Source organism: Lepisosteus platostomus, chromosome 9, assembly GCF_059453375.1.
Source record: "Lepisosteus platostomus isolate fLepPlt1 chromosome 9, fLepPlt1.hap1, whole genome shotgun sequence".
NCBI classification, from domain to species: Eukaryota; Metazoa; Chordata; class Actinopteri; order Semionotiformes; family Lepisosteidae; genus Lepisosteus; species Lepisosteus platostomus.
In genome coordinates, this window is record NC_142619.1 from 26,122,202 (window position 1) to 26,141,352 (window position 19,151).

The 19,151-nt window shown below is 38.4% G+C and overlaps 1 protein-coding gene across 4 annotated transcripts; it reads left to right on the plus strand.

Annotated features, from left to right (window-relative positions):
• The first annotated feature begins 6,994 nt into the window (after positions 1-6,994).
• On the plus strand, positions 6,995-18,145 carry bbs10 (Bardet-Biedl syndrome 10). 4 transcript variants are annotated; one of them, XM_088647309.1, is made up of 4 exons: positions 6,995-7,143; positions 9,381-9,586; positions 10,741-10,957; positions 11,765-18,145. In XM_088647309.1, exons 1-4 carry the CDS (start codon positions 7,141-7,143, stop codon positions 12,716-12,718), a joined length of 1,380 nt encoding a protein of 459 aa, XP_088503435.1. In that variant the 5' UTR covers positions 6,995-7,140; the 3' UTR covers positions 12,719-18,145. The 4 variants fall into 4 exon arrangements, with proteins under 4 accessions (XP_088503435.1, XP_088503432.1, XP_088503433.1 ...); XM_088647307.1 differs by adding an exon at positions 7,764-8,075 and having other exon boundaries at positions 6,998-7,143; positions 10,741-18,145; XM_088647306.1 differs by having other exon boundaries at positions 10,741-18,145.
• The last annotated feature ends 1,006 nt before the right edge of the window (positions 18,146-19,151 follow it).

Here is a 19,151-nt window from a genome sequence, read left to right on the forward strand (position 1 = left end):
TGTAAAGTAGTATGTGATCTGTAGACACATTTCATAATTTTGCAATTATGTGCTAATGAGACTATTTTAAACTGGTGCTTCAAATATTGTTAGCATTGTTTCTGATACAACGTAGATATTCCTGCTGAAATTGGGCTGGGGTGATGAAAAGTGGAGTCTGTCTGCTGCAGTAGTCCTAAGATTGTACCTTTTAAAATGTTTTGGTATGTGGAGTACTATGGTCTGCTTTACACTGGAGAAAATGTTAAATCACCCATGCTGAAATTGGATTGACCTGAAGACCTGATGATTGATTACGGAAGTATTATTATACATCTCTTCCTTGTTCTTGTCCCCGGGTGGTATGGAAAATGTAATAATGGTGTTTTGACAATTTTCATCATTACTATAATCCTTTACATCCAAATTATTTTAAAATGGAGCGAGCAAGTACATTTAACAACATAGTTGACAACATATTATCATCTCTGTAAAAGCAGTCGGACAAGTTTTTTCAGCTTTCTGCTATTAAGTTGTTGATACTCATGACTCACTTGTCATCATGTGACACAGGGTTATATAATTATTTCAGATAGTATATCTTTTAGTAAATCTAGCAGGATGAAATCCATTAATCTACCATGGAGCAGCAAATTAGAGCATTGCCTGCATTTTGCATTCTCCTATAAAACATTTCAAAACCTTCCGCAATCTATGACAAATCATGGAACTTACATGTAATTTCTTCAGCAGTTTTCAATTATAGGTTTTTCTGAAATTCTCTCCTTACAAGCTTGTACAGCTTTCTAAGGAAAATAATATAAATGGTGCCTGCAGAAGATCCTTCAAACACAGCCAGAATACAGATAGAAGAAATTTTCCAAACTAGACCATCATCTAGTCCATCTTGCTTGTTTGGTTTCTGGTAGGTAATTAATGCACAGATTATTATATTGTATAGCAATGAATTTATTTCTTTTTGAGAGAAGTGAAGCTATTGACCTTGACAGCTGCTCTCAGTAATCCCCCTTAGTTTCCTTTAGTGTCCTGTGGTGGGCATACTTGCCCTGGCATCTTCTTACAGGCAAACCTGACGAGCATGAAGGAGATGATCATCTGGCATCAGTTTTGCTGGGTCAACTGTATGTTCAACTCAGACTTCCAATGCAAGTTTTTTTTTCCAGGTCGGTCATGACTTTAGGTCAAGAGGAGAGCAGACAAAGGTCTTCCAACATTAAGAAGTGCTAAATTAACACAACCCTGTGGGAGACTACAGTCATAAGAGTCTTCTGCAAGCATTTTAGCTTTTCAAAACCATACAAAGACCACACATGAGATGGAAAAGTGGTACAACATGTTTTGGACCAGATGAACAACCCAGGACCGTCCTTCCTACTCAAGAACACATGCCCTTAGAGCTTGTCTATTCTGAATTTGTATAATCACTTATTTCCGGACCCTCAGGTAATCATGAATAGGTTACAATCATTCTCCACTGAGAGGGATACCAAAATATAGAAAATATTGTTTTTATTAATGTTTACATTCTTAACCTTTACAATGAACAGTTAGTTACTAAAATCAGTTTTGCAGTTGTTGTTGTAAACTAAGATTTTATTTATCTATAGAAAGCGGCCAGTCTATTGAGTTAGCATTGGTGTAGCTCCTTATTGCAGTTCAGTACAGGGAGCAAAGAATGCAGGCTGTTGGGAAAATAGGAGTTTGAGAGTGATCTACACTGCTGAAGAAACCTCCACTCCTATGGAAAGATGTGGAATTTGCTTTACTTTGAAGCCTTTTCATTGGGAATCTCCTTCAATATTAACAAACACCACAAGTCAAAGTAATGAATCAAAACATAATCCTTTCGTTAAGGATTTTAAAAAGGTTCATAACTACATTAGTTTAACTCAGGTTTCTCTATAGAACATGAAACAGATAACGTGATTAGTTGTCCTATGTTCTGAGGACAAGGTGCAGACATTTGAGGCCATACAGTATGCAGTCTCTCAAAGCCAATCCTATTAATTGTGTTATTTGTTGTTACTGTTTCAGTAGATGGTCACCTTCTCAATAAGGGGGTGTGGTGGCTCTGTGGCTAAGGATCTGCACCCGTGGCTTGAAGGTTGCTGGTTCATATCCTGTTGGGCCCCTGAGCAAGGCCCTTCAGCCCAACTGCTCCAGGGGCGCCATATACAGTAAGTTGCTGACCATGCACTCTGATCCCAGGCATCTCTCCCTGTCTGTGTGTCTCATGGAGAGCAAGATGGGTTATGCGAAAAAAAATTCCTAATACAAGAAATTGTATATGGCCAATAAAGTGATCTTATCTTAACAGTGTGGTGCGGCAATACAACTGTTCAGCAGAGGAAAGAGTTGGTAAGAATTGTATGCAGAGTATCCAAAATCAACAGAGGCAACAGAGGGACGCAATCTTCCGTCTGTTGCCTCTGTTTGTGACAGCTGCCGAAGAAGGTGTCCACAGACCCCTTCCACCCTGACAGCCCCTTTTTTAAACTTCTCCCCTGAGGGAACAAGTTTCAAAGCATCACATTGCAGTAAAAGCACTTATCTAGAGGACTTTAGGCACCTCCGAATGTATTGGATGTTGCAAGTAGTAAATGGTAGTGAATATAAATACAAGTGGAACAGACTGATTGATTAATGTATGTATAAGTGTTTTGTTATTTTTTATCTGGGCTGCACTGGGATAAAATTCCAATCATCCTCACTGCCTTGGGAATAAAGTATTGAATTGAATTCAGCTGCAGTCAGCACTGCTTCCCTTTTATGTTAGCTTACATTAAAAATAATATTTTATCGCTTTAAATGTTTAACAACTCGATTTCACCACAATGTCTCTTCTCCACCATTTCAAGATGGGGGGAGAGCTGCTTTGTGTCCTTTAAATTAGGAGATGTGTCTGAAGCATTTCAATGAATAAAAAGAATGAAAACCCGCAGAAAGATTAGGTGTCCTCCGAGACTAGGACGGGACACGTCTTAATTAGAGAGGAAAGTATCTCCTCCCACACACTCAGTCTTGTTTCTTGCGATTAGGTGAGACTACCAACAATGTTATCATAACAGAGACAGAGCTGTGTGAAATTGCCCCCCCCTACAAACAGCACAAACGACGAAACCCACCGCATTCGTTAGTGCTGCGGTTGTGCCGATTTGTGCTTTCGTTTCCGAGATATAGTGCCTTGTTTTTTCAGATAATCACATGATTATTTACAAGGAAGTTTGCAGGTACCAACATACTCAGTACCGTAACTCCTGAATGTGATGAAAACAATGGGGGGAATTTATTTTCTGAGTCTGTCTGGTAAGGGGGGGGAGGATGTTTCAATATATTTCAATATAGCTCCTTCTTTTTCTGACTGTGACGTCATTCTGTGACTTACAAAAACAGCAAGGTCACAACCATAGATATTCAATTGTGATCTTTTGATCAGTTGACCCCAGCCTTTTCAGCCTTTACACTAATAAACAGTCTTACATTTAGGGAGGAGTTACTATGTTAGTTCATTGGGTTAGGTCAGTGGTTCTCAAACTTTTTGGACCAAGTACCACCCCTGATCAAACCAAAGCATCCAATTACCACCTACATCTTCTCATAGAAACCACAGAAAATGTCAATGACCAACATGAGCATGCACGCACACACTCACACACACATATAATAAATATTATCATAATAATAATAATGATAATAAAAAAACTTTATTTGATATAGCGCCTTTAAAGGTGGCTTCTCAAAGCGCTTGACAGAATAACAACAGGAACAACAGCAACTAAAAATAAACAATAAAAAAGCACCATTTCAGTGAGAGAGGTGAGCCTGTTTAGTCAAGCAAAGCAGATGCGAATTCATTGGTCGAGCCTTGATAGAATTCACAACAGAGTCTAGCAGATTTTAAATCCTCAGGCATTTTCTTGACTGCCAAGGCCTTGCGGTCGATGCTGCAGTGTGTCCACTTCATTTCTGGAGCAACCTCTATAATTCGTGCAACACCGCTGTATCGGCTTGTCATCACTCTAGCACCGTCTGTACAAACTCCAACACATTTTATCCAGTCGATGCCATTCTCTTTGATACATTCATTCAGAAGCTGAAATATGTGCTCTCCTGTAGTCTTTGTTGGTAGCGGCTTACAAAACATAAAGTCCTCATGGGACATACCCTCAAACACGTATCTAACGTAAACGAGCAAATTGGCCAAATCACAGATTTGGCATCTACAGATTCATCTAATTGCAATGAAAAGCATCTGCTCATCTTAACGCGCTCTATCAGCGTACGTTTGACATCATCTGCCATATCTATAATTCTATGAGTGACTGTGTCTTTTGAAGGGGGCAGCAGGTCGAGCTGCTTAGCAGCTTTTTCTCCACACATGATACGTGTCAGCTCTTTTGCCAATGGTAAACAAAGTATTAGCGCGCGCTGTATTGTAGTATGTAGGCTGTGTATTTGACTCAAACTAATTTTAATAAAATAGAAAATATGAAAACCCCTCCCAATTTTTCAGTGCACACAACAAATTTCCAGGGTCATCTGGCATACCACCTGGGGGCGCTTCGCGCACCACTTGTGGTACCACTTGTGGTATGCGTACCAGAGTTTGAAAACCACGGGGTTAGGTGTTTTCTCTTTTAATTTTTAACTATATTCTCGAAAATGTATTGCATGTGTACTTATTGGTGAAGGGACACCGTTGCTGTGTCCTGACAAGACCAGTTTCCAAATTACCACTGGTACAACACAACATGAGTGCCCATATTCACATTTTTAGGTATTGGTTTCAAGATCGATATAATTTAACAATAAAAAAATTGAAAGCACAAGCATAATAATATAATGATCATAGACTTTACATTTCTATTCATTTTTGAAGTACAAAACAGAAGTTGTTTCCCCTACCTTAAATATACAATTAAAATTGTTCAAATATCATGTATTCATTGCAGAAAACAGCAGGGCCAGTTATATTGCAAATTAAAAAATGTATTTAATTAGAAGAATATGGGACATTGTGAATTAACAAAATAAAAGATTAATTAAAAAATAAGCCGATGTAGTTATTTTGCAAATAAGTAAAGCATTTTAAAAATAGATCATCATTGACAGTAAACAAGCTGATCCACCTGGCGCTGCTAGCTTGAATAGCTCTCTGACCTGTGATTGGCTAAACCCCCAGCCTGAATCTTGGTGAACAGTTCAGACCACGATTGGGTAAAATTTAGCAAGATTGAGAATCAACACACTGATTGGGAAAAGTGCTACAGCAGAAGTTCTGAGAACATGTCGATACATAGGTGATGGATTTTCCTCTTGGTCCAAATACTGCAGCCCCTGTTAACCGTGTGTTCTGTATGAGCATGCTGGATATACAGTAACACATCCATGGGTTTCCAATAACTGATCGATCTGAGAGAAGTCACACTGAGCTCAAGACTGAGTAGGCATCCACAGCGCATTTACGACTCAGCGTGTCACGTTAGGGGTGCACACATTTCGATTCCAGCCGCGTTACTATCACGATCCATATCACGATACCTTGCCTCCATGGCACCCTGGCGCCACTGTAGTGACATGAAGTCCATATATCGCAATATGACATACCCCAACAAACAACCTGTCCACATATCGCGACAGGAAGTCCATACGTCGCGATATGACACTCCCGACAAAATGCCCCGCCCCCATCCCGCGGGCCTGTATATTGCAATATGACATCCCCACCCCGGAAAAATCCCCTGCCCCCATGTTGGGACTTGACACCCCGTATGTCACGATGTGACATACCCTGACAGGATACACCGCCCCCAAAGATACAAAGTCCGACAAGTCCTATCTGGGTATATCGTGATATGACACCTTGGTCGCAACAGCGGCACCAGAGTGCCAAAGAAGCAAGGTGCCAGTAGTGATATTCACGTGGTCCTTATCATGACATGCTGTGGAGATATATTTAAGAAGGAGACAGCGAAAAACCGATCACTTTTTCAGATTTTGCTAGTGTTTAATACTACACCCGCAACTCTTCTGATTAGGGTATGGTATTCGTGACAAATTTAATTTTCCTGCTCACACAAACACACAGAAGATACTGTATTAAATGCAAAATCCACCGCCGCTCCCTCACGGGCAAACAGAAAAACAAAATTGTAGAATTGTTATCCTCGCACCCATAACTACAATGAAAAGTTTTAGGCTTTAATACGGAACCACTCTTACACCAATGAAAATAGAACGTAAAACCATAGCATGGCGGTGCTCTTCTTGGGGAGTTTTTGTGCAGAGGTGGGACTGCATGTTAAATTTGAAATACACAGCATCTTGATTATGGGTGCATTAAAGATCTTTAAATTGTGCATATAAATATTTTACACTTTATAATTATGCATCAGTATCTCCCATATAGATTTGTGTTTAAACATAAAATATCATGGATGCACTACATTATTGCGGCATTTTTAATGAAAATATCAATGAAAAACCGGCATTACAAATTCACGAGTAATACTGTATACCCAACACCCAAGAATTAAATATATTATACAACGTTTTCTGATCGCTTAGTCATAAGATTTGGCTCAAACCTCTGGAGTGGGTAATTAACCAAGGGCTAGATGCAAATACCGAGATGGGGTGGTCGGGGAATGCAAAAGATGAATGAGAAGGGATCTTTTAATTGAGGAAATGGTGTCAGCCATGTGATTACAAATTATTCTAAATGAAGTGAGATGCTGCTGTCATAACTCCCGAATTTTCGTTGTGAACTCCATTTATGTAGACGGCGGCACACATTGTGAACACAAATAAGTAAAGAAAATTACGGATCCCCAACATGCATAACATAATGAAACGTAAAAGATAAAAGAGTGTGTTGTTTCCTACACAGCTACATTACAGCTAAATATCCCCTTCCTTAGGACAAGCTGATCAATAGGATACACAATTGTGTCCTTTGGGTGCATCTACTTCATGTTATACGGTAGCGATTAGCTGCAGACAGGAAAGGGAAGTATTTGGTTTCTAGTATACAAGATTGCAGTTTTCCATTCTGAAGGCTGAGGTTAAAATGCCGTTTGTTTGCTTGGTGGCATATTTGAAACAAAGGGACCTTCTTTTATTCAGGCGTGTTGCTCACAAATGGTATGTTTATTTCACACTCGGAGATGTTAATGGTAAAATAGCATTGCTTTGTGCCTTGTGACCAGTGCGTTTATAATCTGACCAGTCTTGTCGCAGTCAATGTTCATTTTACTTTTAAAGAACATTAACTGACGGTTTTGCAGCGATTTCAGATTTCTAATTCCATTTTTTTTTGTCGACGCAGCGTTGCTCGCGAATATTCTGCGGGATGTACAGTAACTGATAAAACTTTCATTAGTTTGAAACCTAAAAGATATGCAATATAAGGCAAACCCAAAGCCCATAGAATAGCTACGCCTTGTTGCTGTTCTCTGAATAAAGTACTGAGCCTAAATTATGTTTACTAATTGTAAGCTGTGTTGCTGTTTCTTTAGAGGCAATTGGCTAGTTTGCTTAATACTAGTATTGGTTACTGCGTACAAAACGCCGTTTCCATTCACGATGTTCCACTAGGGGGCGCATATGTAACATTTTGAAGATGCTTTCCTTAATTGAATAATATTGCGACATTTTGCGATAACTTTAACATAAGACATTATTATCAAATGTTTTATTTTGATAGTAATTGGAAGAAGGAATTGAGCATTTATGAATATTAAAATATGCCCTTTTCATTTCAGATTCAAACACCTGCAGAATTTTCCAGCATAACAGAATATTGGTTATTCACAAATTTCCATGTTAAATATCAGAAACAAATGAATGTTTCTTTATGTCAAATTTATTTGATAATTGTATTTGGAGACATAATATTCTTGTTTTGTTAACAAATTAAAATCATAATTTGCATGAATGTATTGCCTTACCAAAAGATCCAAAAGCACTTTGTATAGAGTAGGGGAACCTACGTGTGCAACCATCTTGGACCAGCAGCCCCAAGTACACAACAATCTCTCCTTCTTAAAAGAAGTTCTGTTCTTGGAGAAAAAATTGTAAGTGATTTCTAATCAACTAACAATCAAGAATGGTTAGATTGATGGTTTACTACTGCAGTAATCAACGAGAATCCTAACTTCTATGTTGGAATACAGTTAAATTCCAGTCTAGAGTGGATTTCTCAAACTAAAAACGAGATTTACAGGTTTAGATGGATGTAAAAACAAGTGAAATGTTTAGTAGATCTTAAATCACGTTAATTTATCAATCTAGACTGAACTGAAAACAATTTCAAATCTAAAATAAATATGGTAAAAACGAAAGTCATTGCATACAAAGATACAACAGTCATGTTTTCATTGAGATCACAAAAAGGTAATATTTCCTCATATAAGAAAAGTTCCAACAGGAAAGTTACAGTGTATTAAGTTGAAAAGTAATTCTTTGCTTTCTTTACAGTGCTGAGCATTACAAAGCCCTTTAAGAAAACACTAACGGATAATAAAGAATTGCAATTATTTTTAAGGAGGACAGTTGAGTAGTTGTAGAGATGTTTTTAGTTCGATTGGATTAACTCAGCATTAGTGATACATTTAAAGTAAGAACAATCTAACCATTTTTGTGCTTTAGTTTTATATCTTTTTATGCTCCCTTTCATCCCATGAAATTTAATTGAATTGTGACCGCTGTACAAAGTAAATTCTTTCACTTGAATTGAATGAACAGAAAGCCCCTGAGGCACGGGTGACATCCGAAGGAAAACCAAGTTCATAATATTCAATTTGATAAAGGGGTTGGAGTCTACCAGCTTGAAGGTTTACAGGCTAGTGGTGTTTGAATTATTCATGTTGAAGCTTCTTTCTGGAAAGGTCAATACTTCTGAGGGCACAAAAAATCCCCTTTCATCATGTTTTACCTCCAAATGCCAACCTTTTTTTCTGATTTTGTATTTTATTAAAATCTTCACTGAGTGAATGGAATTTTCATTGATTAAGCCCAAATTCTCTTTTGTGCTTTTATTATTTTTATTTTGTTGCTTTTGAGCCCTCACATACTGTATACTCCCACTATAAAACAGATGCTCCTATGCCTTCGAGTGGCATCAGCTTTCTTGTTTTAAACATTTGGCTTTTTCATATATTTTGTTTCAATTAGCAGGTCTGTGAATTCAAGTGAGCCCCTGTATGGAAGCATATAACCTGTTCGTAGGATCTATGCTTTACCACTCATTATTAAAATAACCATTTTTGTAGCAGAAGGTGTTTATCATAAATAGGTTATTCCTGATTAGTCTTGTTCTGGGTTGGATTAGCACAGTTATGTAACATCTGTGACTTAAAACTCTTTATATTTGGTTTTAGTGTACTAGTGTGAAGATGAAAAGTGCACAGTCTTTGGATATTGGGACTCTTGTGCAGATAGCTGAAACACTGGAATCTATTGTCTCTCGTTGTTTTGGACCAAATGGAGGCCTGGTGCTCTTCACAAAAGCCACAGGAGAGGTGCTGTTAACGCGTGATGGAAAGAAGATTCTCCATTCTCTTCTTCTGGATCATCCTGTAGCTAGGTAATCATACAGATAACTTACTGAATCACTTCAAATTTGAAGCATTTTGAGTTCACCTAGATGTGTCTAAGCATTTAATCAGTTTGACTGGCAACACTACATGCTCAAATCTTGTTGGACTAAAAGAAAAAGCTGACACGGATCAGTTAAGTGATGTGTTATGAGACAGACAAATGAATGGCTAGACAGCTATTTACCAAAATATCCATCCTGCTGACTTAAAAATGGTTGAATTCACAATGTTTAGTGAAAGCATAACTTGTTTTTCACTTTAAAAAGGATACTGTGTTTACTTTAGAGTTTATATAAAACTCTAAAGTAAATGTAAATGATCACAATGCTTGTGCAGCTGAGATTACCCCTTCCCCCATTCCCCGGACAGCTCTCATCTCATAGCCAACTTCATGGCAGCTGCCAGATCTATGAAGATGCAGTGAATAGGGAGAGATGACTGCTGTTGAGTCTTTAATGTGATACTCCATAATTGCAAAGTTAAAATTAAAGCACATCGTTAACAATGAACTTGGTAAACCCACATAAGTTACCGACGACAGTGACTGTCACATGCCATATCTCCACGGAGGTAAGGGGTGCTTATTAAAAAGATATCTGGGTTTCTATGCATTTATGAGAAATGCTGGTAAGTGAACTAAACTGCTGCTACTACCCAACTTTTTAAAAACATGAATGTGTTTGAATGTTACAGTTGTGTTTCAATTAACCCTAAAGCCTGCAATAGACTGTAGTAGTTAATTTTTAAATACTGCATGAAAACATCTCAAAATAAAATTCACATAGAATAAATAAATAAATAATAATTTAGAACCTCTAATGGTTTTAGTTTTGGTTCCATATTTTAGGAAGTTCTAAATGTCACAGTCCATCTAAATATTTTACTTTAAAACTCTGATATTGGACCTTAAAAGCTTTCAGTGTAGAAATACATCACCTATATCTTTTAATCTAAATTCTGATGCGTTGTGAATGCTTTGTTATTTTTTAAGAGGGATTTGATGTTATGCTTTTTCACTTGGAAATATTGTGTTTCATCCATGTTTTAGTGAGAATCTGAGTAAAATATGTCGAAACTACATGGCCTTTTCTGGTTCAGAGGAATTTAAAAGAACTCTCTTTTTTGTTATTTCCCCTTTCAGAGTGCTGGTGGACTCTGTTTCTGTCCACTGCAGCATGACGGGTGACGGTGCCAAGTCGTTCATTCTGCTCCTGTCTGCGCTGCTTCGAGGGCTTCAGGCCTCAGTGGAGAAGGGCACAGGGCGACAAACCACCTGTCACAACTCTTCAGGCAGAGGAAAGCAAGCAAGTCAAGAAGTAAGACAGGTGGCCAACTGTCTTCTTACATTTCAGACCCAGGTACTGGATGGAATTATAAAGCAGCACCTCAGTCAGCACGTCACATCTTTGTTTTCTAATAATGGCCAGACCATGAGTAAAGATAAAATGAATTTGCTTATGGAGGCTTATTTTTGTGGAAAAACAGGCAATGGGGACTGCAGATTTTTGAGTCAGATGGCTTGTGATTACTTTTTCAAGTTTAACTGTGAACAGGAAAGGGACAGAGGACTAAATTTAATCTGCACACAGTTTTTAGAGCTTCACACTGCAGTAACAGGTCTCCCTGTACGCTGTTCAAGGATATTGGAAGGACTGGTCCTCCACAGAGATTTCACGGTGTATTGCCCAGCAGATGGCCATTTTAAAGCCTTGGTTGTGACTGAACCTGTTCAGCCTTCTTTCTCTGCCACCGGCACAACACTATACCTCAGATCAGAATCTCAGCTCCAGAGTTGTTATAGCTGGATCAGTAACAGAGTGGAAGAAGTGATAACGTCTTTACAACAAAACCAAGTAAAGCTCATACTGTCTAGTGTAAAGCAATCTGACCTAGTCATTTACCATGCAAAACTAAGAGGTATATCGGTCTTGGAATGTGTAGAGGGGGAGGAGCTGTCTGTGTTTTGCCACTTTAATGGAGTTTTGCCGCTTGCAGCCTGTTGGGATATACCACACATTAGACAAGAACACCTAGCCATCGTGACGTTTTGCAAACCTGTTTTGCTTGGATCACGCAGGTATGCTCATGTCGGATTCCAGAATAAGACTGATTTTAACTCTCATTGTCTTGTCCTCTGCGGACCTGTTCTTGGTCTGACAGAACAGTATGTGTCTGCCTTCCAGGGTGCTTTCCGAATGCTTCAGCAAGCCTGTGAGCCTGTTGGTTTATGGAACAGTCACCGCTTACACAGCAAGCATTCTGTTAGAAGCGCCCATAAAACAAGCTGTCGCTTGAAGTCTTCTCTCAAGTCAGGTAATGACACAGCTGCTGACAGAAGCAGTGACTGCCATGATGATCAGTGCCCTGCCATTGAAGAATTGCACTGCAGCAGTGCTTCAGTAGATGATGAAAAGAGAATGGAAGGAACAGTGAAAAGAGAGTCAAGGAAACTTCAAAGCAAAAGATACGACTGCAGTGGTCCACTGAATGGAACCAACATCAGTGGTCATGGCTCAGATGAAAACTCTCAGGATAGCACTGAATCGGGATCATGTCCACAACAGTCTAGACCCACAAGTGATGCTTCTAACGAACTGACAGTACAGAGAAAATCAGTTCTTTTCAGCGATCCAGTGAATAATGTGCTAGAGAAGTGCTGCAGGATCACGTTTGGTAATTTTGAAGCTATGGGCCAAGTATTCAACCAAAAGCCTCCTGAGACTTTAATAGAAGCAGGCAGCATTTTGCCAGTAGGAGGCGTATTTGAGTTCCTTTTACACCATTACCTTAAACTGTACTCCAAGCAGGATGTTGAGTCCGACACCAAAACAGCTTGCAATATAATTGCAGACGCCGTGCTGAACATACCCAGAAGTGTTTATAGGGAAAAGGGCACAAACAGACAATTTTTAGAAGTGCACACAAAATTCGCACGTGATATAGAAATAAAAGGCCAAATATGTGGCTGGTTAGATTTTAATGAGTCGGTGTCCTGTAAGTATCAGCTGTTGGTCTCAGTGCTGCAGTGTCTGCATACCCTGGTGTCCCTCGACTTTCTGGTTCACAGCTCCAGAAGGACTCGTACTGGAGTAGAATGTGAATCAGAAGACAGTGACTAAATGATAAAATGTTACTTGTTTTGCAACTTGAAGACCTTTGTACATTGTCTTTTTATGGATGTTAATTATTTTGAAAATGGCTTCAGTTTCAATTTATGAATGCACTGTACTAAGCACTCATTAATGTAACATCACGATTTTCTGATTCTGTATATAAAAGTCAAGTGTACAAATAGTTACCCTTTAAAGTTATGTGAAAGTTACATTCCTGTACATTTCAAGAAGTATTATTTTTACTATATTCAGGTATCCTGTAAATTTTGCCTGCTATTTATTGAACCACATATTTATTGTCTTATCTAAGTGATTGTTCTGTTTGAGATATTCACAAAGTTGTGTGATTTGTTGATGGCTAGTGTCCACTAACTTAAGTCATAGATGTTTCTAAAAACATTTGGATTTGACCTCTGAAAATCCAGAGGTCTTAGTTCTGTATTTACTGTTATTAAAAACAATTTAACAATCATTTATTCAGAGACCTATATTCAACATAATCACGATTAATCTGAATTAGTGTATGATATTAAGCACCAAAAACTATATGGATTAATTTTGAAGCCATACTAAATCAAGGACCTATTTCATGGAGGATAGGCTCTTAAAAATGGTGTTCACCTTTTTAAAAATGTATAAGTTTAAAACTTAAGGTTGAGAACCACAACACAGAATAGTGGTGAAGGCATCAGACAAGAGGATCATGAGCTCAAATCCCAGATACGACTCTGATGATGTTCCTTTGAACAGCGTACGTAATTCAAAATTGCTCTGGAAAAATGCCTAGCTGTGTAAGTACCCTCCAGGCCACCATTGTAAACAAGAAATTGTTTCTCAATTGACTTATCCGGTTAAATCGATGAATAAAGAGAGGTTTTCTTTTTTGCTTGGAATATACAAAATCTTTGTGTGTCATATGATGATGACGACAATCAGAAACAAAAGTGAGCTCTTGGCAGTACATACTATTTTTCTAAATGTGAAGCCACTGCCATATTTCTTCATATAAGTCCAAACTGTAGTGACTGTTGCCATCAAACCCACAGGACTCAATAAAGTCATTGTAAAGAAATGTTCCAGAAGCCACTGGCCCTGAAATAAAGGCCAAAACAATCTGAAAAAGTCGACGATGTTTAAAATCCTCTTTTTTTCTAATGCTAAAAAGTCTTATATTCCAAGCATTTTAAATATGATCCAGTTTATAAAATTGTTTTAATATGGTGGAAAACTGTTCCATGTACTTTAGTAGCCCAAGAATGTTCAAAAGAGTATATCTGTGACTTCTGTAAGCTCTTGCCGTGAAGATATTAGTGTGCACATTCTGAAGTTAGGAGAATGTTTTGTATTCCATGCTGAAAAGAGAAGAAAGGACATGCAACGTTTCGTCTGTGGAGCCTTCTTCGGTTGTAAGGATGTGGGTGCTTTCCTTTCTTCTCTTTTCAGCATGGAATAAACCTATAACTTGTTCCTTTGCAGCCTACGCATGCTGACGCAGCTACCCACCTGAGTGTTCTGTATGACTGCTTTTGTCAAGTAGTGGTCATTTATAGTTGGAAATCATCAGTTTACCATACCCGTCATTCAGTTAAAATTGATGGCAGAGAGCTTAAGCACAGGGTGGCACAGTCCTGCAGTGTCTAACATTGCTGCCTCGCAGCGCTGTGAACCTGATTCTCGAGTGCTCCTGTTGCCTTGTACAGTCCAAAGACATTCTAGCAGGTAGTTGGCTTCTGGGAAAATTGGCCTTGATGTGAGTGTGTGTGTCTGTGTGTCCCTGCAATGGACTGGTGTAGCCTGTCTTGAGCCTGTTGCTTGCTGGGATAGGCTCCATTTCCCCTACAACCCTGAATTGGATGACGCGGTTTGAAAATGTATGGGTGGATGGAGCACCAGCGCCTACAGCCCTGGCTTTCAGGAAAAAGTGTAGATGAGTTAATGGATTATTACAATTATTTTTCTCTTCTGATCTGTGAAATGACTGGGGCTACAGATGTAATAGTGATAATAAAGCTGCCAAAGCTCTACAAGGATCTATGGCCTAGCATGTTTCTGGCAACAGGGTTACTTGGGACAAGCTTTCACTTATTGAAGAGTCATTTTCCAAGTTGTTTCTACCATTAGACCACAAGCAGAAATCGATTGCAAGACTTCTGGCTCATTTGAACTGCAATAACCGTTTTGTCTCAGGAGGTTGCGAGATGTTATTTAAAGAATGCAGTGTAAAGAGAAGTTACAGTATTTTTAAGACCACCATTAGATTTCTTTATGTTGTGATTCTTTTTCTGTTGGAGGGGGTTCAAGGATTTTATTAAGTTCACAGGAAACATATGACCAGCAATCAGTTACTTTGTGAAAACTTCATTTGTCCTTTCAAAGCAGTTTTTTTCATTTATGGTAACGATATGGTTAAGGATCACAGGAAGGCAAAGCAAAATATCATTCTAAGCCTCAAACGTAAAACATGTTAAAAGCCTACATGAAGCAGCATAGCATTATAAATTTTCAATACTCATTACTATCACCACTTCAGGCATCCTACATTTGTCTAGAGGTCGCTGAGCTGCTCTCATTGAGTGTACAAGAAGGATAAAAAGGCAGAAATATACATCGTAACAATACATTTAACTAACTATGAAATAATTACACAAGATAAAGAATGATAACACACTGATGTGTTGGCTATCTAACATTTCTTTCTGATGACATCTTAGTTAATTAATTCATATTTAATAAATTATAGGCTGCATTAGTTAAATGTCATTGGACCAACAAAGCACATTGCAGTCTTGTGTACTGTAGTTGCTGAGTTAGGTACATTATATGACTGTTCTTTTATTGTGTATCTGTGGTATCCCTTTTAAGGCCTCAAGAAATTTGATCAACTTCCCTTTCACAAATATCTCTAAAGCAATTTCAGCCTTTCAAAATGTATATATTTGCCGTCTACAAAATATATTTTTACACTAAAACATTATGCTGTACATTGTTGTTAGTGCACCAGCAGGAAGTGATCCTTCTAGCTTATACAAAAAAAACCTTCTCTTGGTCTGATAGCATGAGCTTGAATTACTTATTTTGCCAGATGTGCAGCATGAGATTTCTGTTGCAAATGAGGCCTCTTATTCAACATGCATCTTTTCTTTCAGTGTATGGAAGTTGTCGTATTTACCACTTCATTTTCTTAATACATATAATTTATAAATAAATGTTACGTTTCTTTAACTTTCATTCTAGTTTGTACATGGCATATATTGCTGCTTCTTCTCTGTATTATTATATTCATAACAGTCACTTGCATGTGTGACCAGCTGCACATGAGTCAATTTAATCTACTGATACGCTCGTTCAGTTTGTAGTCTGCTATAAAATTCTTCAGTTTTAAAAAATAAATTTAATTAATGTATTTTAATGCATACAATATATGGTAGAGTATATGTAAAAAATTGCTCTGGTTGTTTTTCTTTTTTATTTCATAACCAACCAGCTGGCATTGATTATCCCTCCATTTTTCAACAGCTTTATCCAATCTGAAGGGCACACAATGACCCAACACACACACCAGGGCCAATTTTCCCAGAAGCCAGTTAATCCACCAGTATGTCTTTGGCCTGTGGGTGGAAAATTGAGCACCCAGAGAAAACCCATGTGAACACAGGGAGAACATACAAACTCCACTCAGGACCTCAGGAATTAAAACCAGGGCACCTGCACCTGTTTGCACCTAGAGCAATGCTATCCACTGCTCCACCATGACATCCTCATTGGTTATCATAATGTTTTAATGCACTATTCAACTAACAGGTGCATAACAGTGCAGAGCTCCTATGGCAGGTTCTGTAAGTAGCTCACACCTGTTACCATTTTAATTGACTGAATGTGCTAACACGCCATAAGCAAATGATCACGAGTCTGTTTTTGAACTACAGTACTTTGTTTTTTTTTAATTCATTCAGCTTTATGTATTAATTTATCTAAATCAAGTCACTTTATTTAACTTTCTGTTTTTAATAGGTTACAGGAGGACGTTTCTAGTGTGAATATACTGTAGTGCTCTCGGGTTCACGTGGGTATGCGCCCTCGGCGCTACCACCTCAGGTTGGCCCCCCACCGCTGGGGACTCGAACCCGGGCCTCCGGCGTCACTCAACAGGGACCCAGCCAGTTGAGCTAAAGGGAAATCTCCCATCAGCCTGACGGTTGTGGTCTCTGCTATTGACAGGGAAGGGCTGGTAAGGCGGCTCGCACAACCTGTAATGTCAGCCGTATGCGTAACGATACACTAATATACTGTATTATAGTACTATAAGGGGTAGAAGTTCCATTAGAGTACAATTGATGTAGATTATAAATTGTTAAAGCTGTCCATTCAGTCAGAGCATCCACTTTGTAATTCACATTAATCCTATTATACCTTTTTTGCATAAATGTATTTGCCATGCTCAGATTCTGATGGTGGAGGTAGGTGATTGTGATACTGCTACTCTGTACTGTGAAAGTAACCCCACCTCAGGATAACCGAAAGGCAAACTTTCAAACGAACATGCTCCACACACAATAAGGTTAGTATTTTAGTCTTTAACTTTTTCAAGCAAATAAGCTGCCAATGTTAAGAATTGCTAAGAAACGTCTTGTGAAGATGTTTCTCCTGTAAGTCGTAGCATACTGACTGTGTGTCAGTATTTTGCAAGACTGGTGGTTTATTATGGCACTGAACTCTGAAGACAAATGAGGCCTTGAAACCTGGCTGGAGGTCATGTAGGCTGATTGGACTCATTTATCATTTCATTACCAGCAATTGCTCTGGCTGCCTGCTGCAAAGGCTATACACCTCTCCACAATGATTACTCCTTTCCTCAGTCGAGTAAGATATGCGTCTCACACTTACAATGCATTGTAAGAGTCTGATTGGAAATATTAACGTGACCTGTGAGGTTATTGTAAAGCAAGTGGATCAGGCTATCATTATGTGCAGTTGTAAGGCTGTTTTATGGGTTCTGGAAGTATTCATGTTTTAATGAAAGTATTCTTCCACAGGCAGTACAGAACTGATTGCATCTGAAAAACTTAAGTCACACAGCTTGCCTACGATCTGAAGATTAGAAAGGTTAATTAGGAAATCACAAAATTACTGTGTAACACAAAAGTGACTCTAGAATTAAAATCACTGACAACAGTGCCGTGGTGACTGGTTTATTTATTGAATATATTCACCTGAGCATTTACCTCTTGGTACTATATATTAGCCCCACCCAAGTTCAGCATACCTTTGGCGAATAGTTCAGCTCCGTGGACAAAACACACATTCGTTCAACGTTTCTCAAGTCTCTTTGGCTACTCATGTATTTGTAAACATAAAGCAATCTGAACACATTTGTAATGATGAAAATATTTCCTTTTAATAAAATGCAAATCTAATGCCTGTGACACAGAAAAATGAAGCGGTTCATGTTTTTGGGGAGTGGTGTGGTGGATAGATGAAGCGGTTCTACAAAAAATGTGCAAAATGGCATACTAATGGATAAACAAATGAACATATGCAAAAAGCTTTCAAGAATTTTATTCAAATATCTTTTTTCCCTTAATTCTCAATATGTCTTTTCTCTGCAAAAAAAATATTAACTGACTAAAAGTACTGTACTTTCACGTTTTTTGGTCTTGGTTTGCTTCAAGAAGCAGGATCTTCATTCTGACAAAAAAGATTAAAGGAAATGAAACTAGAGGCTTAGGTTTAGGTCATCATTTCACTGATTAAGGTAGAGTATTTTTGCCTTTAAAAAATGCCATTCGTGGTTTACAAAGATGCCAAGTCCCACCCACGTTTTTTTTTTTTTAAAAGGCATGTGGAATGCCCTTAACAAACATAAAAGAGGTAATCCACAACGTTTCAGGTCACAGAACGCTGGCTCAGCACCACATTTATCCCCTATGGAATCACTAGCAGATAAAAGAATTGCAGCAGCAAAGCTCTCATTCACTGCAGGATTAGGCAAGCATTACCACTCTCACTGCCAGGGAGAGATGTGCTCTAGGCAAGAATTCAAACATCAGCCACACCCCAAACAGGTCTAACACAGGCCTCACACAGGCAATGTTACAGACCAGGTTTACAGCACTCCATCAGTGCAGCACCGGCTAATACAATAACCCAAGGACTTAAGGTTGACTTCACTAATTCTAATTTGTTGTTTGCATACAGACGGTACACAAGCCCTTGATAAAGTTCTAACAAAAAAACATACAGCAGAAACATTTAAGAATTGAATCCCCCCAAAAAAGATAAAGTGTAGTGCAATTTTTATGTTATTGCACAGAACTAAGACTGTTTTTCCAAATGTAAGTCCAGAAAACACAAGGGTCACATTTATTCTCAACACTGTTAGTATTTTGGAAACCCTCTTCTTCTCATGGATGTGTTGTGTGGTCCTGGCACTTTTGAGGGT

Excerpts from the sequence above, each read along its gene's own strand:
- bbs10 (XM_088647306.1), top strand. Across the intron at positions 9,587-10,740 it reads CTGGATCATCCTGTAGCTAG|AGTGCTGGTGGACTCTGTTT; the intron begins GTAATCATACAG and ends TTCCCCTTTCAG.